The 20,623-nt window shown below is 51.8% G+C and overlaps 1 protein-coding gene across 5 annotated transcripts in view; it reads right to left on the bottom strand.

Moving 5' to 3' along the window:
* The window catches only part of REEP1 (receptor accessory protein 1), a 128,889-nt gene that overhangs the window by 27,145 nt on the left and 81,121 nt on the right, over positions 1–20,623 (bottom strand). For all 5 annotated transcript variants that reach the window (XM_008254156.4, XM_017340317.3, XM_070068838.1 and 2 more), the window contains exons 4-5: positions 14,290–14,410; positions 8,226–8,339 (exon numbers count right to left, since the gene is read on the bottom strand). In XM_008254156.4, coding sequence (XP_008252378.1) covers positions 8,226–8,339; positions 14,290–14,410 — 235 coding nt within the window. The remainder of the gene's footprint in view (positions 1–8,225; positions 8,340–14,289; positions 14,411–20,623) is intronic.

Raw genomic sequence — 20,623 nt, 5'->3', positions numbered from 1 at the left:
GAAGGGAAGGAGCAAGAAAGAAGGCTTGGCAGGAGGGAGGGGGTGGACGTTAGAAGGGCAGGACTGGAAGAGCCAGTGAGGGGAAGGTAGGGGGAGGGTGTCATCAAATGGCTGGGACTTGGAGCCCAAGAGGATGTTGTACAAAAGGTGGGACATGGAGGTGATACAGATCCGGAGTGAGTGGAATGCCCAGCAGAGAACCTCAAACGCTGAGCTTGAGCCCAGGACAGAAACACCAAATCAGACCAGGAGCATCAGGTGAGTGACAGGTGAGACAGTGCTGGGGGGAGGGACGGGGGCGGTGTGGCAGGGACAAGCCCCAGCTCTGAGGGAGAGAGGGTCAGGAGGAGGCAGCGAGGGTGTGGACGGGCAGCAGCGGGCAAGAGGTGAACAGGACGCTGCTGGGTCCCCACAGCCAGCAGCAGCACATGACCCCCTCTCCCCTCACTGTCTTCTCGGACCCTTCCAGGTTCCGCCAGGCTCTGCTCTGAGGCCAGGAGGGTGGACAGGCATCTCCTCACCGTGGCCTTGGTGCACTGGGCTACACAGGGAGGCATGGAACAGGGGGGCTCAGCATCACCACACCAGGGACAGCGTGTGGACCCCTGGCCCTGCCCTCCAGCTGACTGTGGGTGGGGCTCTTGTTTGTGTGCATCTACCTGAGCACCTGCAGGGAGGAGTGCGGGGAGGGAGCGTGCCAGTGGAGGCCTGGGCACTGAGTGACGGCGGCGCGTGTGGTGAACCCGCCTGGCCAGCACGCTGCCTGGTGTCACTGATACACGTCATGCAAGGCGAGGCGCAGGGATCAGCTGCCGGAGAGGAGCCAGGGAGTCGGGGGCACACCCTGAACATGTCCAGCAGGTTGTCCCTAACAGTCCTCAGCTTAAGCAGAAGGAAGGCTAACTTGATGTTAACCAGCTCAGTGGCCAGGGGGTGGAGGTCTGGGGGTGAAGAGAAAAGAAAAGCATGGGCTTCCTGGAGCCCTCAGCCCCATGGATTCTGCGGCCAGAGGAGACACAGGGAGCTGGAGAGGGGAGAGAGTGGTTGCTTTGCCCTTCCTGGAGCAGCACCCATGCTGTACCTCTTTTTTGTTTTGTTCCTTTTCTTTCATTTCTAAAGGCTTATTTACTTATTTGAATGGCAGAGTTAGAGACAGAGAGAGAGAGAGAGAGAGACAGACAGACATAGACACAGGTCTTCATCTGCTGGTTCACTCCCCAAACGGCCACAAAGGCCAGGGCTGGGCCAGGCTGAAGCCAGGAGCTTCATCTGGGTCTCCCATGTGGATGCAGAGGTCCAAGCACTTGGGGACCATCTTCCATTGCTTTCCCAGGCACATTAGCAGGAAGCTGGATCAGAAGTGGAGCAGCTGGGACTTGAACTGGTGCCATACGGGATGCTAGCGACGCAGGTCCTTTACCTGCTATGCCAAAACACTGGCCCCAGTAGTTCTCATTTCTTCCGCCTCTCTTCTCTCTTCCATCCCTCTCCTCATTTCTTCGTGCCCTGTTTTCACAACATGATCCCACTTTGCTTTTTAACTTTCAACCTTTTTTGCCCTTCAAAACTCAGGCACTTTGCCTGCAATGATGGCCAACAGCCACTAGAGGGTAACCAAGTCTTAGTTGCAGCCCTAGCATCGGGAGAGTAAGAATGATCCACTGAGAAGTGAATGATCATTTTCCTATTCAATTTTGCACTAAAAAAAAAAAAAAAAAAAAAAAAAAAAAAAAAAAAACACAAAACTCTGCTGGGGCTGGCCTTGCAGTACAGCAGGTTAAACCACAACTTGGGATGCCCACATCCCATATCAGAGTGCCTGGTACTCTACTTCAGATCCAGCCTCAGGCTAATGCGTCCTGGGAGGCAGCAGACGGAGACTCAATACCTGAGTCCCTGCCACCCATGCAGGAGATCTGGATGGAGTTCCTGGTTCCTGGCTTTGACCTGGCCCAGCCCTGGCTGTCTGGGGCATGGGAGGGGGGAGAGAGAAGTGAGACACTGATGGAAGAGCTCTCTTTCTCTTTCTTGCAAATAAACTTTGTCTTGCAAATAAACAAGTACCCCCCCCCCCTTTTATTTATTTATTTGGCAGTCAGAGTTAGACAGTGAGAGAGAGACAGAGAGTTATAGACAGTGAGAGAGAGACAGAGAGAAAGGTCTTCCTTCCGTTGGTTCACTCCCCAATGGTCACTACAGCCGGCACTGTGCCGATCCGAAGCCAGGAGCCGGGTACTTCCTCCCAGTCTCCCATGCAGGTGCAGGGTCCCAAGCACCTGGGCCATCCTCTGCTGCCCTCCCGGGCCACAGCAGAGAACTGGACTGGAAGAGGAACAACCAGAACTAGAACCTGGCTCCCATATGAGATGCTGGCGCTGCAGGTAGAGAATTAACCAAGTGAGCCATAGCGCTGGCCCCAGTCCTCTCTCTCTTATTCTCTCTCTCTCTGTTCCATGTAACATCCTTCATCTAAACCTCCTGCTTGGATAAAATGCTGCTGCAGGGCCCGGCACCGTGGCAAAGCAGGTAAAGAACCGTCCATGACACCAGCATCTCATCCGAGTAACAGTTCGAGTCCCAGGTGCTCCATTTCCAATTTAGCTCCCTGCTAGATTTCCCTCCTGGGAAAGTAGATGGTTCAAGTACCTGGGCCCCTGCCACCCGCCAAGGAGACCTGGATGAAGTACCTGGCTCCTGGCTTTGGCAAAGCCCAGCCCTGGCTGTTGTGGCCAGCTGGGGAGCAAACCAGCAGATGGAAGACCTCTCCCTGTCTCCCTCTCCCTGTAATTCTGCCTTTCAAATAAATACATAAATAGGTGACTTTGATACTAGTATTGATATAATTAGAATTGGTCTGGGGACAGGATCTCTGGCAGAACAAAAGCAACGTGATTTTGCAAATTCCAAGACAAGTGAAAAGCGAGGTTACCAGATCTGAGAACTGGGCTGTGGAAGGGGCCTAGCACATGGTTCCCGGCCCCAGACGGTTCCAATTTCAAGGGGAGAGAAGCAGGCCCGGGGCCCTCCCTAGTATAAAGCTTTTATTGAGTGGGCTCCTCTCCCTATGATTTGTTTTTCATGTGAGAATGTGCTTTGCTTAACAAATGAATTCCTAGAACATTATTTTTAAAAAGAGAGAGCTGTCCCATTCGGTTATAAAAAGACCTGGGCTCTGTCTTCCCAGGCTCAGAGAGAGCTAGCAGGCAGCCAAGAGCTAGGGATGCTCAGACAGAAGGTGCTGGAGAAGCAACCTGGGCAGCAGACAGCGGCTCTCACTGGAGGAAACCTCACGTCAGCCCTCCCTGGGGACCGGTCAGTCCCTGGGGAGAATGGGGTGGGATGGGGCTCATCATTCTGTGAATTAATCTCCCATGTTTAATTTTCTTAGCGTTTCCAGTTCAAAGGCAAAATAGCAGGATTTTCATTAATAAGTTCTGTATGTATGTAACGATATGACTTACAAAGTTTCTACATACTTTGTGATGATTCAAGAAAAAAACACTGCAAATGTTAACTTTATTAGAGAAAGGGCTCAGGGCTCAACATTATTTTTAAAAAGATTAATTGAGTTGCAGTAAAATGGATGGAACTGGAGCACATCCTGCTGAGTGAAATATGCCGGACACAGAAGGACAAATACCACATGTTCTTCCTTATGTGTGGTGCTAAAACAAACAAACAAACAAACCCAAATCTGAACACAGAGAAGTGATTACTAGAGGCTGGGAGGCGTAGGAGGGATAGTGAGAGTTTGGATAAAAGTTACCAGGTAGGGGCAGAGAGAAGGAATAAGTTCCTAGTGTCACACAGTGTAGTGGGTGACTACAGTTCAGAACCACCTTTCGTGAGCAAACAGAAGAGGTCCAAGGCTCCGATCACAAAGTGAAGTCAAAGAAGGGGAAACTTTGAGTACCCTGATGTAATCAGAACACACTGTATACATGTGCTGAAATGTCCACTGTAGCCTATAAATATGTATACAATTATTGTTAATAAAAATTTTTTAAAAATTTTTATTTATTTGAAAGGCAGAGTTATATATAGTGAGAGGTAGAAATAGAGAGATCTTCCACCTGCTGATTCACTCCCCAAATGGCTACAACAGTCAGGGCTGGGCCATGCAGAAGTCAGGAACCAGGAGTTTCTTCTGGGTCTCCCACATGGGTGGCAGGAGCCCAGGTACTTGGGCCATCTTCTGATGCTTTTCCAGGCACATCAGAGGGAGCTGGATTGGAAGTGGTGGCCTAACCCTAGCCACAACACTAGCCCTAGTAAAATATTTTTTAAAAGCGATTAAGAGGCAAGCAATTCATGGAATGGCTAAAACACTGCTCAGGATGCCCATACCCTGTACTGGAGTGCCTGGGTTCAAGTCCCAGCTCTGCTCCTGATCCCAACTTCCTGCTAAGGTACACCCTGGGAAGAAAAGATGATGGTTCAAATAGTTGGGTCCCCGTCACCCACATGGGAGATCTGGATTAAGTTCCAGACTCCTGGACATTTGGGAGTAAACCAGCATACTGCAAATGTCTCTCTCACTTTCTTGCTTTCACTCTCTCTCCTCCTCCTCAAATATAAAATTTTTTGAAACTTCTAAGGTTTATTTTATTTAATTTACTTGAAAGGCAGAGTGACAGAAATGGAGAGACAGAGAGAGAAAGAGAATTATCCACTGGTTCGCTCCCGAAATGGCCACAATGTCTGGGCTGGGCCTGGAGCTCAGTCTGGGCCCAAGCACTTGGTCCATCCTCTTCTTCTTCCCTGGGCATCAGCAAGGGAGCTGGATAGGAAGTGGAGCAGCCAGGACTCCTGGGATGCCGGCCTCACAAGCGGCTGCTTAACATGCTGCGCCACATCAGAGCCCCTTAAAAAGTGTTTGTAAAAACATTTAAAGGGGGCAGGCGCTGTGGTGCAGTGGGTTAGGCCACCACTTGAGATGCCTGTACCTCACTTCAGAGTGCCTGGTTCAAGTCCTAGCTACTCTACACTTCTGATCCTGTTTCCTGCCAGTACATCCTGGGAGGCAGCAGCAGACGGCCCAGGTACTTGCGGGAGACCTGCCAGGAGCTCCCGGCTTCAGCCTGGCCCAATCCTGGCTGTTCTGGGCATTTGTGGAGTGAACCAGAGAATAGAAGATTTTTTTTCCCTCTCTCATTCTCTGTCACTCTGCTTGCTAAACAAACAAACAAATCATTTTTTTTTCCAAAAAGAATGAAAGTACAGTTAAAGATCTTTCACTCTCAGTTTCTTCCTGGAAGTATCCAAGGAGAGAAAACAGAAGGGGGGGGGGTGGCTCTTTGGTCTGTCCCCTGATGGAGCCTCCACTCAGTCGTCAGAGCAAAGACAGTGCCTTCCACCCCCATCACGCCCTCTCTCATCCCCTCAACTAAATGCAGTAGATACTGAGTGAGAACTGATTAGTGAGCTGAGGTTTTCTTTCTGGGACAAGACAGGCAGGTCTAAGAGACTGAAAACGAAGCCATGGGTAGGGCAATCAGAAATCTCCACAGGCTTGGGACAGGGTCACTTTCACTGCCCCTCTTTCATGCTCAGACGTGTCCTGGTTTGAACAATAAACTACATGGTCACCCCCGGCACAGGTGACTGGGCAGGGTGTCCTTTTCCAGGCAAGCGCTCCAGCTAGTCCCCTGGGGTCATCAACAAGGGCTTGGCTAAGGGCTAAGGGCTTGGCTAGGTGAACAGCACTGTGCTGGACTCTGGCACACACAACAGAGGGGCAAGAACCATGGCAGCCAGTGGCCACAGGAGGACGTGTTGGTCAGAGATGGACTGTGCACACGACCATGGCGGATGCTACCTGGCCCAGGCATGTGGCAGACCATGCCACGATGCTTCCGTGAGTACACTCTGTGATCGATCGCACAACAGTGAAACCACCTAATGACGCATCTCTCCGAACACAGCTGTCATTAATTGGCATATGACTGTGTTCCTCAACTGGCATTAAGTGTGGGGGAAATCAACATTTCCTGACACCCCCACCCCCCCAACACACTCACACACAAAGTTAATGCTTGCAAGGAGCTAAACCTGCACCGCAGCAGTGGCTCAGAAGCTCACCCTTCTAATCCTAATCGTCTCTGCTCCGAAGGCTCTGGACGGAGCGCTGATAGTGACCTGGGCAGAGCCGGCTGCCTAAAACTCATCTTGGAAGCTTGGTAAAAATAGTCAGGCATGGCCCACGGCCTGATATCCTGATCCAGCACTCCAGAGGAATTACTGAAAAACAGTAAGCAGAGCTTCCTGGGTGCTGTGGGCATCGCAGCCAGATTTGGACACCCGGGTGAGTCACACCCCCCACCACCTGCGCAAGCCACAGTTGCTACGGAAACCACCAGCGCACACGCCAGTTGGATTGGATTTTTAGATATTACTTCTTCGTCATCTTTTTTGGTTGTTTTTAAAAGTACGTATCTGTTCCAGAAATAGAGGGAATTATTTTTGGAAGAAAAGATATGGTCTCTCTCGATGTTCATATTTAGAGAAAAAGCAGAAAAGTTTCCCATATGAGACCAAATTCAACAGAAAGCAGAACCCCCCCCCCCCATTCCTCCTGCCCAGCTAGCAAGAACTAATGAACAGTTGCTTCTATCTGCCTCCGGTTTGAGGTATTTTTCAGGGTGCCTGGCTGGAGGAGTCACAGGCACTCAGAGAGGTGGGCAGTGACAAGCTGACCAGGTACCGGGACAGAGGCTGCTCCAGTTGGAGGTCAACCTGAAAACCTGTGGCCCCATGGGAGTTCCATCAGAATCCAATTTACTCACACGTGGCTGAAGAGCCACTGTGACACATACACCTGCCTACACTCATCACACTCACCGACAGAACCGAGGCTCAGAGCAGAGGGGATGAGCTAGAGAGAGGGTTCCTGAAGCTTTATGTTGGCCCGATGAACTAAGAATTTGGTGATTCTGAATTCAGCTTAAAAATAAAAGCATCAAAGGGTTGTATCTCAAATGGAAGGTTCTTAGAATTCACTGCTCTTCATAAACCCTAACGGATCTCCTTGGGGTACCAAAGTGGAATTCCCTTCACTCCATCCAGCACCCTGCCATGCAGGGCCCTCACGATGCCAGCTGCAGGACCGGGGCCCACTCACTAAGTGTGCATTAGAGAAGGAGCTAGTCCTTGTTCCTCTCCCTCAGCTCCCTGCAGAACTCCTTGACTTCAGTGGAAGGTGCTTGTCCCTGCATACCGAGTCCTCCTCCCAGAAGAGCCCTCTCTGGTTCACGCACAGAAAGCAAGCTCAGTCCCCTGACCCACCTGACTTTCGGCATCCTCCATGCTGCTGTCTACTCGGGGCCCATGAAGCACCAAGGCCTGCACCAAGGGGCCCCAGACCCTCACAGCACCACCCAGGATGTGAACCCTCCCTATGCTAAGACAACCCACCTCCCAGCCCTTGCACTGCCCCTCAGTACTTGTGTAGCTGCCTTGTCTCCACCCCCCGCCGGAACAGACCCCTATTCCACATCGGGATTTCAGGGAAAGGGTTGTCCCTGGGAACCTAGGGCAATCTGCTGACTTGACTCTGGGAGGAAATGTGTGACCTGTTGAATTTTCAGGTCTGAACACATAATGAGAAACTGACCAATGACCAAGAGAGTGATAGGAGACAGGGAACGCGGGGTACTCCCAGAAAGGACTGGGTAGGAAAGAGAAAGAAGCAATGTTTGTATCACAACACCCCCAGGAGCAGTTCCGTTCAACCACTCCAGCTTAGTCATTGCTGCTACACAGCTCACCCAACTGCATGCTGGGACAACTCAGCTCACTCCGGGACCCCTCCCCTTGATCCACGGGGCCATGGGCAAGGAGACCACCCACTTGCTCAGGTGGTCTCTCGACCCGTCCACTTTGAGTTTACACCCTGGGAAACTGCAGAGAGGCACTCCTCTCCCTCCACTTCCTTCTTCCCTTTCTCCCAAGGAAGTCAGAGATTCCCGATCTTGGCTCCCCGGGGAGTTTCAGGGGCTCAGGGAAGTCATGATGGAGCACGCGTCTGGGATGTGAGTGGGGGCGACTGTGCCTGTGCACAGATTCTCAGTGACAAGATTCACCATTTCAGAGTTCCAAAGGGGCCCCAAAAACACAAGGTGCACCCGATGGGTCCTCAGCCTGTTCTGTGGGAGCTACACAAACAGGGCAGATGGGAGGGAGTGAGACCCCGCCCAGCGCCAGTGGTCGGGGGCCCAGCACAGTACCTTAGAAGCAGCCATCACAGCCGCTGTGGCGGCCACGTTCAAGCCCCGCTTCCCAAAGTGCACAAGGGCATCGTAACTTCGGTCTTTTGCTTGAACCAGGCAATCGTCGATCTCCTGTCAAAAGAAAAACCAGGCTCAGATGCATCTCTGTCCTCTCTCCTCTCTCATGAGCGCTGGGCACAGCAGCCTGCCCCACCGCGGATTCTCACTGGGGACACTTGGCAGCTGTGTGGGAGAACAGAAGAGACACAGTGGAGTGGGAAACTTACTCCTGCAGCGATACCCTGGGTTGGTTTTCTGTAGCCCTCAAGCCTTCCAGGGAGATCTTTGGGGGCTCCTCATATGCATGTTGAGCCTTGACACCCACAGCTGCTCTTTATAACACTCAGAAAACCAGGGGCAAAGAGGATGCCAAGACTTTTCTAACCTTGGACCTGCCAGGAACCGTCAGACTTTGGCAAGCACTTCACTTCTCCACACATAGCTTTGTCTTCTGAAAAATGAGGATGGTGACAACACCTCACTCACTGAGCAGGGTGAGGATCAAATGAGGCAATCCCAGTAAACTATGGAACACAGAGGGTACTTTCAATAAGTGATAAAGTGTTGGGACGGCCTCCACGTGCAGAGCCAGCATCCCATATGGGCACCAGTTTGTGTCCCCGCTGCTCCACTTCTAATCCAGCTCTCTGCTATGGTCTGGGAAAGCAGTGGAAGATGGCCCAAGTCCTTAGGCCCCTGCATCCATGTGGGAGACCCGGAAGAAGCTCCTGGCTCCTAGCTTTGCATCAGCCCAGTTCTAGCTGTTGTAGCCATTTGAGGAGTGAACCAAAGGATGGAAGATGTCTTCTCTCTCTCTCTTTGTAACTCTGCCTTTCAAATAAATAAAAATAAAATCTTAAAAAAATTAAGTGATAAATTGTCAGCTTCTTTATCTTGAAGGGCCTGGACCCATGCAATCCTAAGATGCTGTTATTCCAGTTGTTTGGTTCTGTAACCAAATATTACCCCGACATGTCTACTGATGGCAGGGATCAGGAGGCAGAAGGAAATGGGTGCTAATTTGGTGATAAGGGAAGTCACTTTATGGACACTGAAACAGAAGTAGAAATTAGTAGTCATACAGTGTCATAAAACGAGGTCAAGGTGAGGCAGAAAATAGACTGAGGTCTCCTTCAGGGACCAAATAACGTTATTAGTTGGATTTATATTGACTCTGGTTTACTCTTTTTGTTTCCATGTTCTGAGGCTGCCGATTGTTTTATCACCACAGTGGCTCATTTCAAGTTCAGCAGGACAATGACATTGGGCCTCTGTCTTGTTTGAAGTCCAGCACCTTAGTGGGTTTCCTTTGCTTTGAGGTGTGTTGGCAGGGGTCAGCAAGCCCCTGCTGGATTCCCTATTTAGAAGGCTTCCTTAGGAAGTCGCAGGAGCAAGCCCCCTCATTGTGACAGCCTCACCCCACCACCCAGCTCGAAGGAGTCACCTTGACTTCAACGGGAATGACATGGGGGGACTCAGAGAGGCCTAACATTTGAGGAAGTAGTAAGAGAAGGGATTTGACAGCCAGGTCAAAACAAATCCTACCCTTGGGAGACAGGAAGTGCTGTGGTCCTGGTTCCTACCAGGATTTTCAGAAATGCCTTTTTTTTTTTTGACAGGTAGAGTTAGACAGTGAGAGAGAGACAGAGAGAAAGGTCTTCCTTCCATTGGTTCACCCCCCAAAATGACTGCTATGGCTGGCATGCTGTGCTGATCCGAAGCCAGGAGCCAGGTGCTTCCTCCTGGTCTCCCATGCTGGTGCAGGACCCGAGCACTTGGGCCATCCTCCACTGCCTTCCTGGCCTCTACTGCCTTCCTGGGCCACAGCAGAGAGCTGGACTGGAAGAGGAGCAACCGGGACTAGAACCCAGGGTGCCAGCGCTGCAGGCGGAGGATTAGCCAAGTGAGCCGTGGCGCTGGCCCAGAAATGTCTACAGTAGCCTGCTCTTCCAAAGCCTTCCTCTAGAAGTCCAAACTTTCAGAAGCAAGAGAAATGAATCTGCCAAGACACCCCCAGCGCTCCTATTTGGTGTTGAAGAATCCTACTACACAATCAGTTCAGAAAGTAATGAATGACGCGGTGTCGGAATCTTTTGGCCCAGTCACGTCATTTTTGAGAATTTATTCTAAGATGCTTGAAGGAAGGTGTGGGGAGCAGCTCGGACTAGACTGTTACTGGAATTAAGACTTATTCTATGCACCTGCTCTCCCACAATATGGCGCTGGGAGAGAAGAAAACAGCTTCTACACAGCTGCCTCCAGTTCAACCAATAAACTGTAGGACTTGCTCCTGATTGGAGGAGAGCAGCGTACTCGGCGTGTGGGCAGCCGAGTTGGGATTGGCAGAGGAGGACTATAAAGGAGGAGAGAGACGGCACGCACCAGGAACATCTAAGGGGAACATCTGAAGGAACACCTGTGCAGCCCCCGAGAGAGCCGGCCGGCGGTGTGCCGCTCCCCTGCGGAAGTGGGGAATGTGGCCAGGGGGAACTGCCCTTCCACGGAGGTGGAAGGGACAGTAGCCAACCCGGGAAGAACCAGCAGCAAACCCGGGGAGGGCCGAGCAGACGAAAGGACAGCGCAGGGTCCTGTGTCGTTCCTCCACGAAGAGGGGGAGCGACATAATGGTGCCGTGACTCGGATATGAAGCCTAGGCAGGGTTCAGTGTCGCTCCTCCACGAAGAGGGGGAGCGACATAATGGTGCCGTGACTCGGATAGGAAACCTAGGACGGATAGGAAACTTAGGAGGGAAGAAACGGGAAGAAATGGGAAAATACCAGAGAGAGAGACTAGCAAACAGCCTAGGGAAAAGCCGGACGAAAAAGGTGCCGGAAGAAGCTATTGAAAGCCTAGGCATAGACTCGGATACGGACTACGGGGGGAAGCTGGGAGAAATCTCTAAGGTCGAAAGCGAAAGTGAAACCTAGAACAAACAGACTCGGATGCGGACTGTGGGGAGAGGCCAGGAGAAATGAGGGAGGAGTATTGTTGGAGGAAAGTTTGGGGAAACATACCGGGTAGAGAAAAATGTTAGGGAAATTGAAGCCGCGGGGGGCAGGCCGAGGCGGAGACGAAAGCCATTTTGGGATTCTCAAGTTAGCCCGGGAATAGGGGGCGAAAAGTTGAAACCAGAAGCGGAAATGTAAGCCGGATTGGGATCCGTCTGATTAGCCCGGGGAGCAAAGGACGGGAAGCCAGATCGTGGGGCGGAGACGTGAGCTGGGTTGAATTCGCCAGGCTAGCCCGGGGAACTTGGATTGAATGCTAATGGCGGAGACGCAAGCTACGCTGTGTGACTCGCGGAGGCTGCCACGCGCAGACAGAGCGTGCGGGGCTCAAGTAGATAGGGAACGCGGGGCTAGTGCATAACCGCGGAGTGTGCGCGCAAAGCCGAGCCGCGCAGATGAGAGAGGCGCGGGCTGAAGCGGCTCAGAGCCGGAAAGCCACCGAGAGGCGGCCTCGGGGCGGGCGCCGGGAAGCCGTGGGGATAAGAGAAACAGAAGTTTAGAAGTAAAATGAGAGAAATAGGAATACTGGAAGATAGAAGTAAAATGGGAGAAATAGGAATGCCCAGAGATAGAGAAGTAGAGAAATAGAAAGGCCTCCCCACAATACTGCAATTAGAAGGCTTGGATTCGGTCTGCCTGATTAGTGAGGCGGTGAGCACCTGCGGGCGGCTAGCAGCTTATGCGCCGCAGGTCACCGAAAACAGGCACGTTATCAACACCAATAAGTCACCCCACAACATGGCAATGAGAAGGCTTGGATTCGGTCTGCCTGATTAGGGCGGTAAGCACCAACAGGCGGCTCGACCAGAGTATGAGCTGCAGGTCACCGAAGATAGGCACGAATCAACACCAATAAGCCTCCCCACAATATGGCGCTGAGAAGGCTTGGATTCGGTTTGCCTGATAGGTTTTGTAAGCACCTGCAGGCAGTTCTAGCAGAGTAGAGCATGTGCTGCAGGGCACCGAACACAGGCACGCATCAGCGCCTAAAAACCTCCTCACAACATGGCGAAGAGAGGACCCGGATTCGGTTTGCCTGATTGATAGGACTTGTAAGAACCTGTGGCAACTCTAGCAAGTAGAGCAGAGTGTGTGCCGCGGGACACCGAAGACAGGCGCGTATCAACGCCAAAAAATAAAAAGAAAGGGGGATCTGTGGGGAGCAGCTCGGACTAGACTGTTACTGGAATTAAGACTTATTCTATGCACCTGCTCTCCCACAATATGGCGCTGGGAGAGAAGAAAACAGCTTCTACACAGCTGCCTCCAGTTCAGCCAATAAACTGTAGGACTTGCTCCTGATTGGAGGAGAGCAGCGTACTCGGCGTGTGGGCAGCCGAGTTGGGATTGGCAGAGGAGGACTATAAAGGAGGAGAGAGACGGCACGCACCAGGAACATCTAAGGGGAACATCTGAAGGAACACCTGTGCAGCCCCCGAGAGAGCCGGCCGGCGGTGTGCCGCTCCCCTGCGGAAGTGGGGAATGTGGCCAGGGGGAACTGCCCTTCCACGGAGGTGGAAGGGACAGTAGCCAACCCGGGAAGAACCAGCAGCAAACCCGGGGAGGGCCGAGCAGACAAAAGGACAGCGCAGGGTCCTGTGTCGTTCCTCCACGAAGAGGGGGAGCGACAGAAGGAACTAAACTCCTTGCTTGATTGTATTCACTACAGAGTTATCTACAACATGAAAAAACAATGTGGGGCCAGCATTGTGGTGCAGCGGGTTAGGCTGTGCATCCCCTATCAGAGCACTGGTTCAAGTCCTGGCTGCTCTGCTTCCAATTCAGTTGCCTGCTAATGTACCTGGGAAAGCAGCAAAAGATGGCCCACCTACATGTGAGAACCTGATAAAGTTCTAGGCTCCTGGTTTGGGCTTGGCCCAGACCCAGCTGTTGTGCCCAGCAGGTGGGAAAGATCTCACTCTCACTCGCTCTCTCTTTCTCCTTCCCTCCCTCCCTCTTTGTCACTCTGTCTTTCAAATAAAATAGAATAAATCTTTTTTTATTAAAGATAGAGATAACCTAAATATCTAGCATTATAGCAACAGTTCTTTTTTATTTTTTAAAGATTTATTTATTTATTGGAAAGACAGAGAAAGATTTTCCATCTGCTGGTTAACCTCCCAAATGGCCACAACGGCTGGGGCTGGACCAGGTCAAATCTAGGAGCCTGGAACTCCAAATGGGTCTCCTATGTTGGTGGCAGGGACCCAGCCACTTGGGCCATCTTCTACTGCTTTCCCAGGTGTACTAGCAGGGAGTTGGATCAGAGACGCAGAGCAAACAGAACTTGAACCGGTGCTCTGGTAGGGGACGTTGGCATCACAAGCAGAGGCTGCACCTGCCACACAACAGAGCTGGCTCCTGGAAACAGTTCTAGCATCCTGGGTCATTACGAAGACAGACTAGACATGTCTTACGTGTCAACACATTTAAGGTCTAGGAATATAAATACTTTATCTATGTTAAGTTTTTAAGGTATTTTATTTTTAAAGATTTATTTATTTATTGGAAAATCAGAGTCACACAGAGAGAGAAGGAGAGGCAGAGAGAGGTCCTCCATCTGCTGGTTCACTCCCCAATTGGCCGTAATGGCTGGAGCTGTGCCCATCTGAAGCCAGGACCCAGGAGCTTCTTCTTGGTCTCCCACACGGGTGCAGGGGCCCAAGGACTTGGGTCATCTCCTACTGCTTTTCTAGGCCATAGCAGAGAGCTGGATCAGAAGAGGAGCAGCCAGGTCTTGAATCAGAGCCCATATGGGGATGCTGGTACTGCAGGCAGTGGCTTTATCTGCTATCCCACAGCACCGGCCCCTTAAAGTATTTTAAAAAGACTGTTCTATGTAAAAATTTTAAATAGTCTAAGTAAAATCATAGCTGTAAAAGTTGGGGCAGACAAAGAGTTAACTGAGAGGTCTCTTGCTGTAAGATCCTCCGTCCTTTTTACTTATCAACTTCTCCTTTTCACTTTTCACTTGCAGGAAGGAGTGAGAGGCAAAGCAGCAGGCAGGGATTACCTTTTCCTTTGACGACAGTGTGGGATGCACAAACTTCCTGTAGAGGAGGCTGGAGCCCTTTGTGTAGGGAGACAGCAGCCAGGCTACAAATGCTATTTTTAGTTCATAATAGAATGGAAACCTGCAGAGACAACAAAACACACATTCCATTAGGTTCTGAGCAGCTCTGCCCGGGGCCTGTGAATGAGGAGACCTGGTGGGTGGCCTGCAGGCCTCTGGACCCCCAGGATGCAAGGTCCCCAAGCTCTTCCTTCCTCCACTAGACACGTGTACACACACACCACATAACCCTCAGGCCTCTCTTTGAAAGCAGGCTTTCCTTTTCTTTCCTTCCCTTCATTCTCTTTCTATCTATTCTTTGTTTTTATTTGAAAGGCAGAGAGACAGAGAGAAACTCCCATCCTCTGGCTCACTCCCCAAATGCCTGCAACAACCAAGGCTGGGCCAGGCTGAAGCCAGGAGCCCAGAGCTCAATCCCGGTCTCCCATGAGGGCACAGGGACCCAAGTACTTGACCCTTCACCTGCTGCCTCTCAGAGTATGGATTAGCAGGAAGTTGGAATTGGAGGTAGAGCAGGGACTTGAACCCATACATTCTGGTAATGGGAGCACCCAGCAGTGTCTTAACCACCGTGCCCAACATTTGCCTCTTGTGTTTTCTTTTATTGTCAAAGCAGACCAGGGACCAGGTTCTGTCCAGCAATCACCCTGAGAACCTGCCTGGCAATAACAGATACCTCCTGCATGGCAATGTTCATCTAGGTTGGTGCTGGGGCTGCACCAGTCACGTTAGAAGACCAGGTTCTCACCCATATATCCAATGAGTCAATCACTCTTCACTCGTGGCCAAGAAGACACAGGCACTAGGAGGAGTTACTGACAATCTCGAGACTGAGGATAGAAGGCACTTGCTTCTTAGCTGCCTTCTTGGCCCAGAGAGGCACAGCCAGGAGCCCAGTGCTTACCGGGAAGGAGAATGTACTCCCCTACTCAAGTCAGGGTGGACAGATTTGATCCTTTGGATGCCAAGTGTGAGAAGAGCCTGGGGGACAGGTGCACACAACTGTGGTACATGAAACCTTGCACACCTTCCAGCCCATTCATTTATTTACCCCACAAACACACATCCAGCACCCGTATGTGCCAGCTGGTGCCGAGCTCTGGGGAGACAATGGCAAGCAAAGAAGACCTCATCCCTGTCTTCTGGGAGCATCCAGAAACACCAACGAGATGGATACAAGACCTACAAATAATACAGGACAGCCATCTGAGACAAGTGCCACCACGGGCCTCTGCTAGCTCACATGGTGCCTCTGAACACATTAGAAAGAGCCAGCCAGCCCCTTTGACCAGATGCAGTTCTGTGGGCACACTGGCATGCACAATTGGTCTAGATCTCAACCCCACTCACCTCCTTCAAGCCAGATACCTTGTGCTGTGAACAACCTGCACAACCATATTTGGCAGTTCTGTGGTATATGAACCATTAACCGTGTCTTTATATTTTCTGTATTCTGATGCATGACAAGTTGGGCCCTTGCTGACCATGGGAGGGCTGCTTCTTCCAAGGTGAGCCAATTCCCAGAGACAATAAACAGCTCACTTGCAAGTACACTTTCCGAACGCACACTCCACTCACTTCCTCTGCTGGCATCGCATGCTCCTGGCAGCCAGCCACCAGGACCAAGGTGCAGACAACCAGAGAGAGTCCACTGATGTCATTCAAATCAGCCCACCCCAAGCTGCTCACCTGCCTCGCCCATTCCTCCTGGGGAAAGCTCTTGCCCAGTTTCCTCACTCTGACTGCAAGTGGCTCTGAGTTTCCCTGGGTGGCCTGCTGGGCGCACCGTGCCCTGTTTCCCATTTCTAGAGCTCTGAGTGTCTCCCAGACTTCTTCCTTTGCGACAGTCACTTTCCAGTCTGCAGGTCTCAGCACGGCTCTCTAACACCAAGCCTGGGCATCCTTATAACAGGATGCCATGCAGAAGATGCCTGTGCTAGTCGGAGAGATCAGGCAGCCTCCCCAGAGAAGGGAACCCCAAACAAAAGAGAACAATTTCCAGCCCTTCCTTCGTCTTGGGGGGTGGGGGGTCTGTAGCTCCCACGGCTCCACCTCCTCCGCCTCTCATCAAAGTCTCCTGGCCTGTTGCTTTCCGCCTTGGCAGCCTCTTCCCAAATATTCCTTAGCAACGAGCGGGCACTTTCATGGCAAGGTTGTTTAATGTTTCTCAGCCACAGAGGAGAGGGGCTGACGGAACGGAGGCGCGATTCTCCCACATCTGAACACTCTGGTGATTAATAACGGAGGAACCTTTGTTTTGCAAACAAGCCTTTGCCAGCCCCGAGGGAAAAGCAAATGAGTCTGGCAAGCTTGGGCACCAACACAAGACACACAGATCATCCCAAGGGCATCTGTCACACTGCAGCTCTTTTATCTACATGTAGAAGAGGGAGTTTTTAAAAATAGGTCGTGCGTGCACCATTAAAATATTTTAAAAGTCCAGAGCGCACAGCAGAGTCTCCTTCCACCCCTCCTCAACCCCTAGCCCCTTTTTCAAAAGCAAAAGCATTATCAGCTTCCAGGGGTGGATGTGGGCTGGGCACACACAGTCATGTAAGTGCAGTCAGGCACCACTCGGGCAGGGGGGCACGCTGAGAAAGGCACCACCAGGCCACTGCACCACTGTGAGGACACCACAGAATCCACGCCCCCAAACGCCCAAGCGAAGGCTAATGCTGTCACCAGGTGACAAAGTCTCATGGGACAACTGTCACACTTGTAGTTTGTCACAGAATGAAACATCATTGTGGGTCCCCTGACTGCATGTAAAGGATTCCCTTAACTACCCTTTGTATACAGGAGCATCTGAAAGACCCCTCCCATACCTTGCCTCACACTTGCACACACACACACACACAAACACACACACGCCACACAATTAACAGCACACCGTGGGGATTAACTCACACCAGTATCTAGAAGCTGCTTCAACCTTAATGTCTGCATACGGGGTCTAAGCATCGCCCCAGGACCCCCAGGAATGGATATTTGTCATGGTTACTGTGGGGAGCAATCCGGACTAGACTAAGTTACTCGAATTAGGACTTATTCTATGCATCTGCTCTCCCACAATATGGCGCTGGGAGAGAAGTAAACAGCTTCTACACAGCTGCCTCCAGTTCAACCAATTAACTGTAGGACTTGCTCCTGATTGGAGGAGAGCAGCGTACTCGGCGTGTGGGCAGCCGAGTTGGGATTGGCAGAGAAGGACTATAAAGGAGGAGAGAAACGGCATGCACCAGGAACATCTATGGGGAACATCTAAGGGAACCCGTGCAGCCCCCGAAGAAAGCCGGCCGGCGGTGTGCCGCTCCCCTGCGGAAGTGGGGAATGCGGCCAGGGGGAACTGCCCTTCCACGGAGGTGGAAGGGATAGTAGCCAACCCGGGAAGAACCAGCAGCAAACCCGGGGAGGGCCGAGCAGACGAAAGAACAGCGCAGGGTCCTGTGTCGTTCCTCCACGAAGAGGGGGAGCGACATAATGGTGCCGTGACTCGGATTAGGAAACCTAGCTCGGATAGGAAACCGAGGACGGATATGAAACTTAGGAGGGAAGAAACGGGAAGAATTGGGAAAATATCGGAGAGAGAGACTAGCAAACAGCCTAGGGAAAATACCGGAGAGAGAGACTAGCAAACAGCCTAGGGAAAAGCCGGACGAAAAGGGTGCCGGAAGAAGCTATTGAAAGCCTAGGCATAGACTCGGATACGGACTACGGGGGGAAGCTGGGAGGAATCTCTAAGGTCGAAAGCGAAAGTGAAAGCTAGAACAAACAGACTCGGACGCGGACTGTGGGGAGAGGCCAGGAGAAATGAGGGAGGAATATCGTTGGAGGAAAGCTTGGGGAAACATACCGGGTAGAGAAAAATGTTAGGGAAATTGAAGCCGCGGGGGGCAGGCCGAGGCGGAAACGAAAGCCACTTTGGGATTCTCAAGTTAGCCCGGGAATAGGGGGCGAAAAGTTGAAACCAGAAGCTGAGACGCAAGCCAGATTGGGATCCGTCTGATTAGCCCGGGGAGCAAAGGACGGGAAGCCAAATCGTGGGGCGGAGACGTACGCTGGGTTGAATTCGCCAGGCTAGCCCGGGGAACTTAGATTGAATCCTAGTGGCGGAGACGCAAGCTACGCTGTGTTACTCGCGGAAGCCGCCGCGTGCAGAGAGAGCACGGGGCGTGAATAGATAGGGAACGCTGGCGTAGGCCGTGGTTCAGACGCGAAAGGGTTAAGCGTGGAGACCGCGGAGCGCGCGAAGCCGGGAAGCCGCGCAAAGCCGGGAAGCTGCGCAGATGAGAGAGGCGCGCGGGCTGAAGCGGCGCAGAGCCGGGAACCCGCCGGCGGGGCGAGGTGCCGGAAAGCTGCGGGGATAAGAGAAACAGAAGTTTAGAAGTAAAAGAGAAATAGGAATGTTGGCAGACAGAAGTAAAATGGGAGAAATAGAAATGCCCGGAGATAGAGAAATAGAGAAAAATAAGGCCTCCCCTCAACATGCCAATTAGAAGGCTTGGATTCGGTCTGCCCGATTAGTGAGGCGATGAGCACCTGGGCGGCTAGCCGCAGGTCACCGAAGACAGGCACGAATTAACATCAGTAAAGCTTCCCCACAATGCAACAATTAGGAGGCTTGGATTCGGTCTGCCTGATTTAAGGCGGTAAGCGCCAGCAAAGCTCGACCAGAGTATGAGCTGCAGGTCACCGAAGATAGGCACGAACCAACACTAATAAGTCTCCCCCACAATAAGACAATGAGAAGGCTTGGATTCGGTTTGCCTGATAGGTTTTGTAAGCCCCTGCGGGCAGAGCAGAGCATGCGCTGCAGGGCACCGAACACAGGCACGCATCAGCGCCTAAAAACCTCCTTACAATGGCGAAGAGAGGACCCGGATTCGGTTTGCCTGATAGGACTTGTAAGAGCCTGTGGCAACTCTAGCAAGTAGAGCAGAGTGTATGCCGTGGGACACCGAAGACAGGCGCGTATCAACGCCAAAAAATAAAAAGAAAGGGGGATCTGTGGGGAGCAATCCGGACTAGACTAAGTTACTCGAATTAGGACTTATTCTATGCATCTGCTCTCCCACAATATGGCGCTGGGAGAGAAGTAAACAGCTTCCGCACAGCTGCCTCCAGTTCAACCAATTAACTGTAGGACTTGCTCCTGATTGGAGAGCAGCGTACTCGGCGTGTGGGCAGCCGAGTTGGGATTGGCAGAGAAGGACTATAAAGGAGGAGAGAAACGGCATGCACCAGGAACATCTATGGGGAACATCTAAGGGAACCCGTGCAGCCCCCGAAGAAAGCCGGCCGGCGGTGTGCCGCTCCCCTGCGGAAGTGGGGAATGCGGCCAGGGGGAACTGCCCTTCCACGGAGGTGGAAGGGATAGTAGCCAACCCGGGAAGAACCAGCAGCAAACCCGGGGAGGGCCGAGCAGACGAAAGAACAGCGCAGGGTCCTGTGTCGTTCCTCCACGAAGAGGGGGAGCGACAGTTACTGCGCAGCAGAGCTGCAAGTGAACTTCCTGTGTATGCTTCTTTACACACACATGCAAATGTACTGTTAGCATAATTACCCAGAGGCATAATTCTTTTTTTAAAGCTAATTTCATTTTATCTGAAAGGTAGAGAGAGAGAGGCAGAAACCGACAGACAGATCTTCCATTCACTGGTCCAGACCCCAAATGCCCAATACAGTGAGGGCTAGACCAGGCTGAAGCCAGGAGCAGGGAACTCAGAGTCTCCCACACAGCTGGCAGAGACCCAAGTACTTAAGCTACCACCTGCTGATTCCCAGGGGGCACATTAGCAGGAAGCTGGGTCAGAAGTGGAAGTGCCTGGACTTGATCCTGGGCACTCTAATCTGGGATGCCACTTAGCCACTCAGCCAGACATCTGCCTCGAGAAGTAGAGTTTGTGTGTTCTCTTTATCTATAGATGGAAGTTGTACCTCTATGCGAGGAAGAGGAAGAGGACCTCAGTGCCCATGTCCACGCCCTCACGGTGTATAGCAAACTATAAGAGCTTGTCCTAGGCTATGAGATTAGGGCTGGTAGGATGTGTCTTTATACAATATTTTTTTTTGGTTTGCCTGTTTTAAGATTTATTTATTCATTTGAATGGCAGTTACAGAGAGAGAGAGAGACAGAGAGCGCCAGATCTTCCAGCCGCTGATTCTCTCCCCAAATGGCTGTAATGGCCACAGCTGGGCTGATCCAAAGCCAGGAGCCGCTCTCCCATGCAGGTGCAGAGGCCCAAGGACTTTGGCCATTGTTCATTGCTTTCCC

This window comes from Oryctolagus cuniculus, chromosome 2 (assembly GCF_964237555.1).
Source record: "Oryctolagus cuniculus chromosome 2, mOryCun1.1, whole genome shotgun sequence".
In the NCBI taxonomy this organism is placed as follows: Eukaryota; Metazoa; Chordata; class Mammalia; order Lagomorpha; family Leporidae; genus Oryctolagus; species Oryctolagus cuniculus.
Note: the sequence above shows the minus strand (reverse complement) of the source record. Positions and strands in the feature narration are given on the sequence as shown.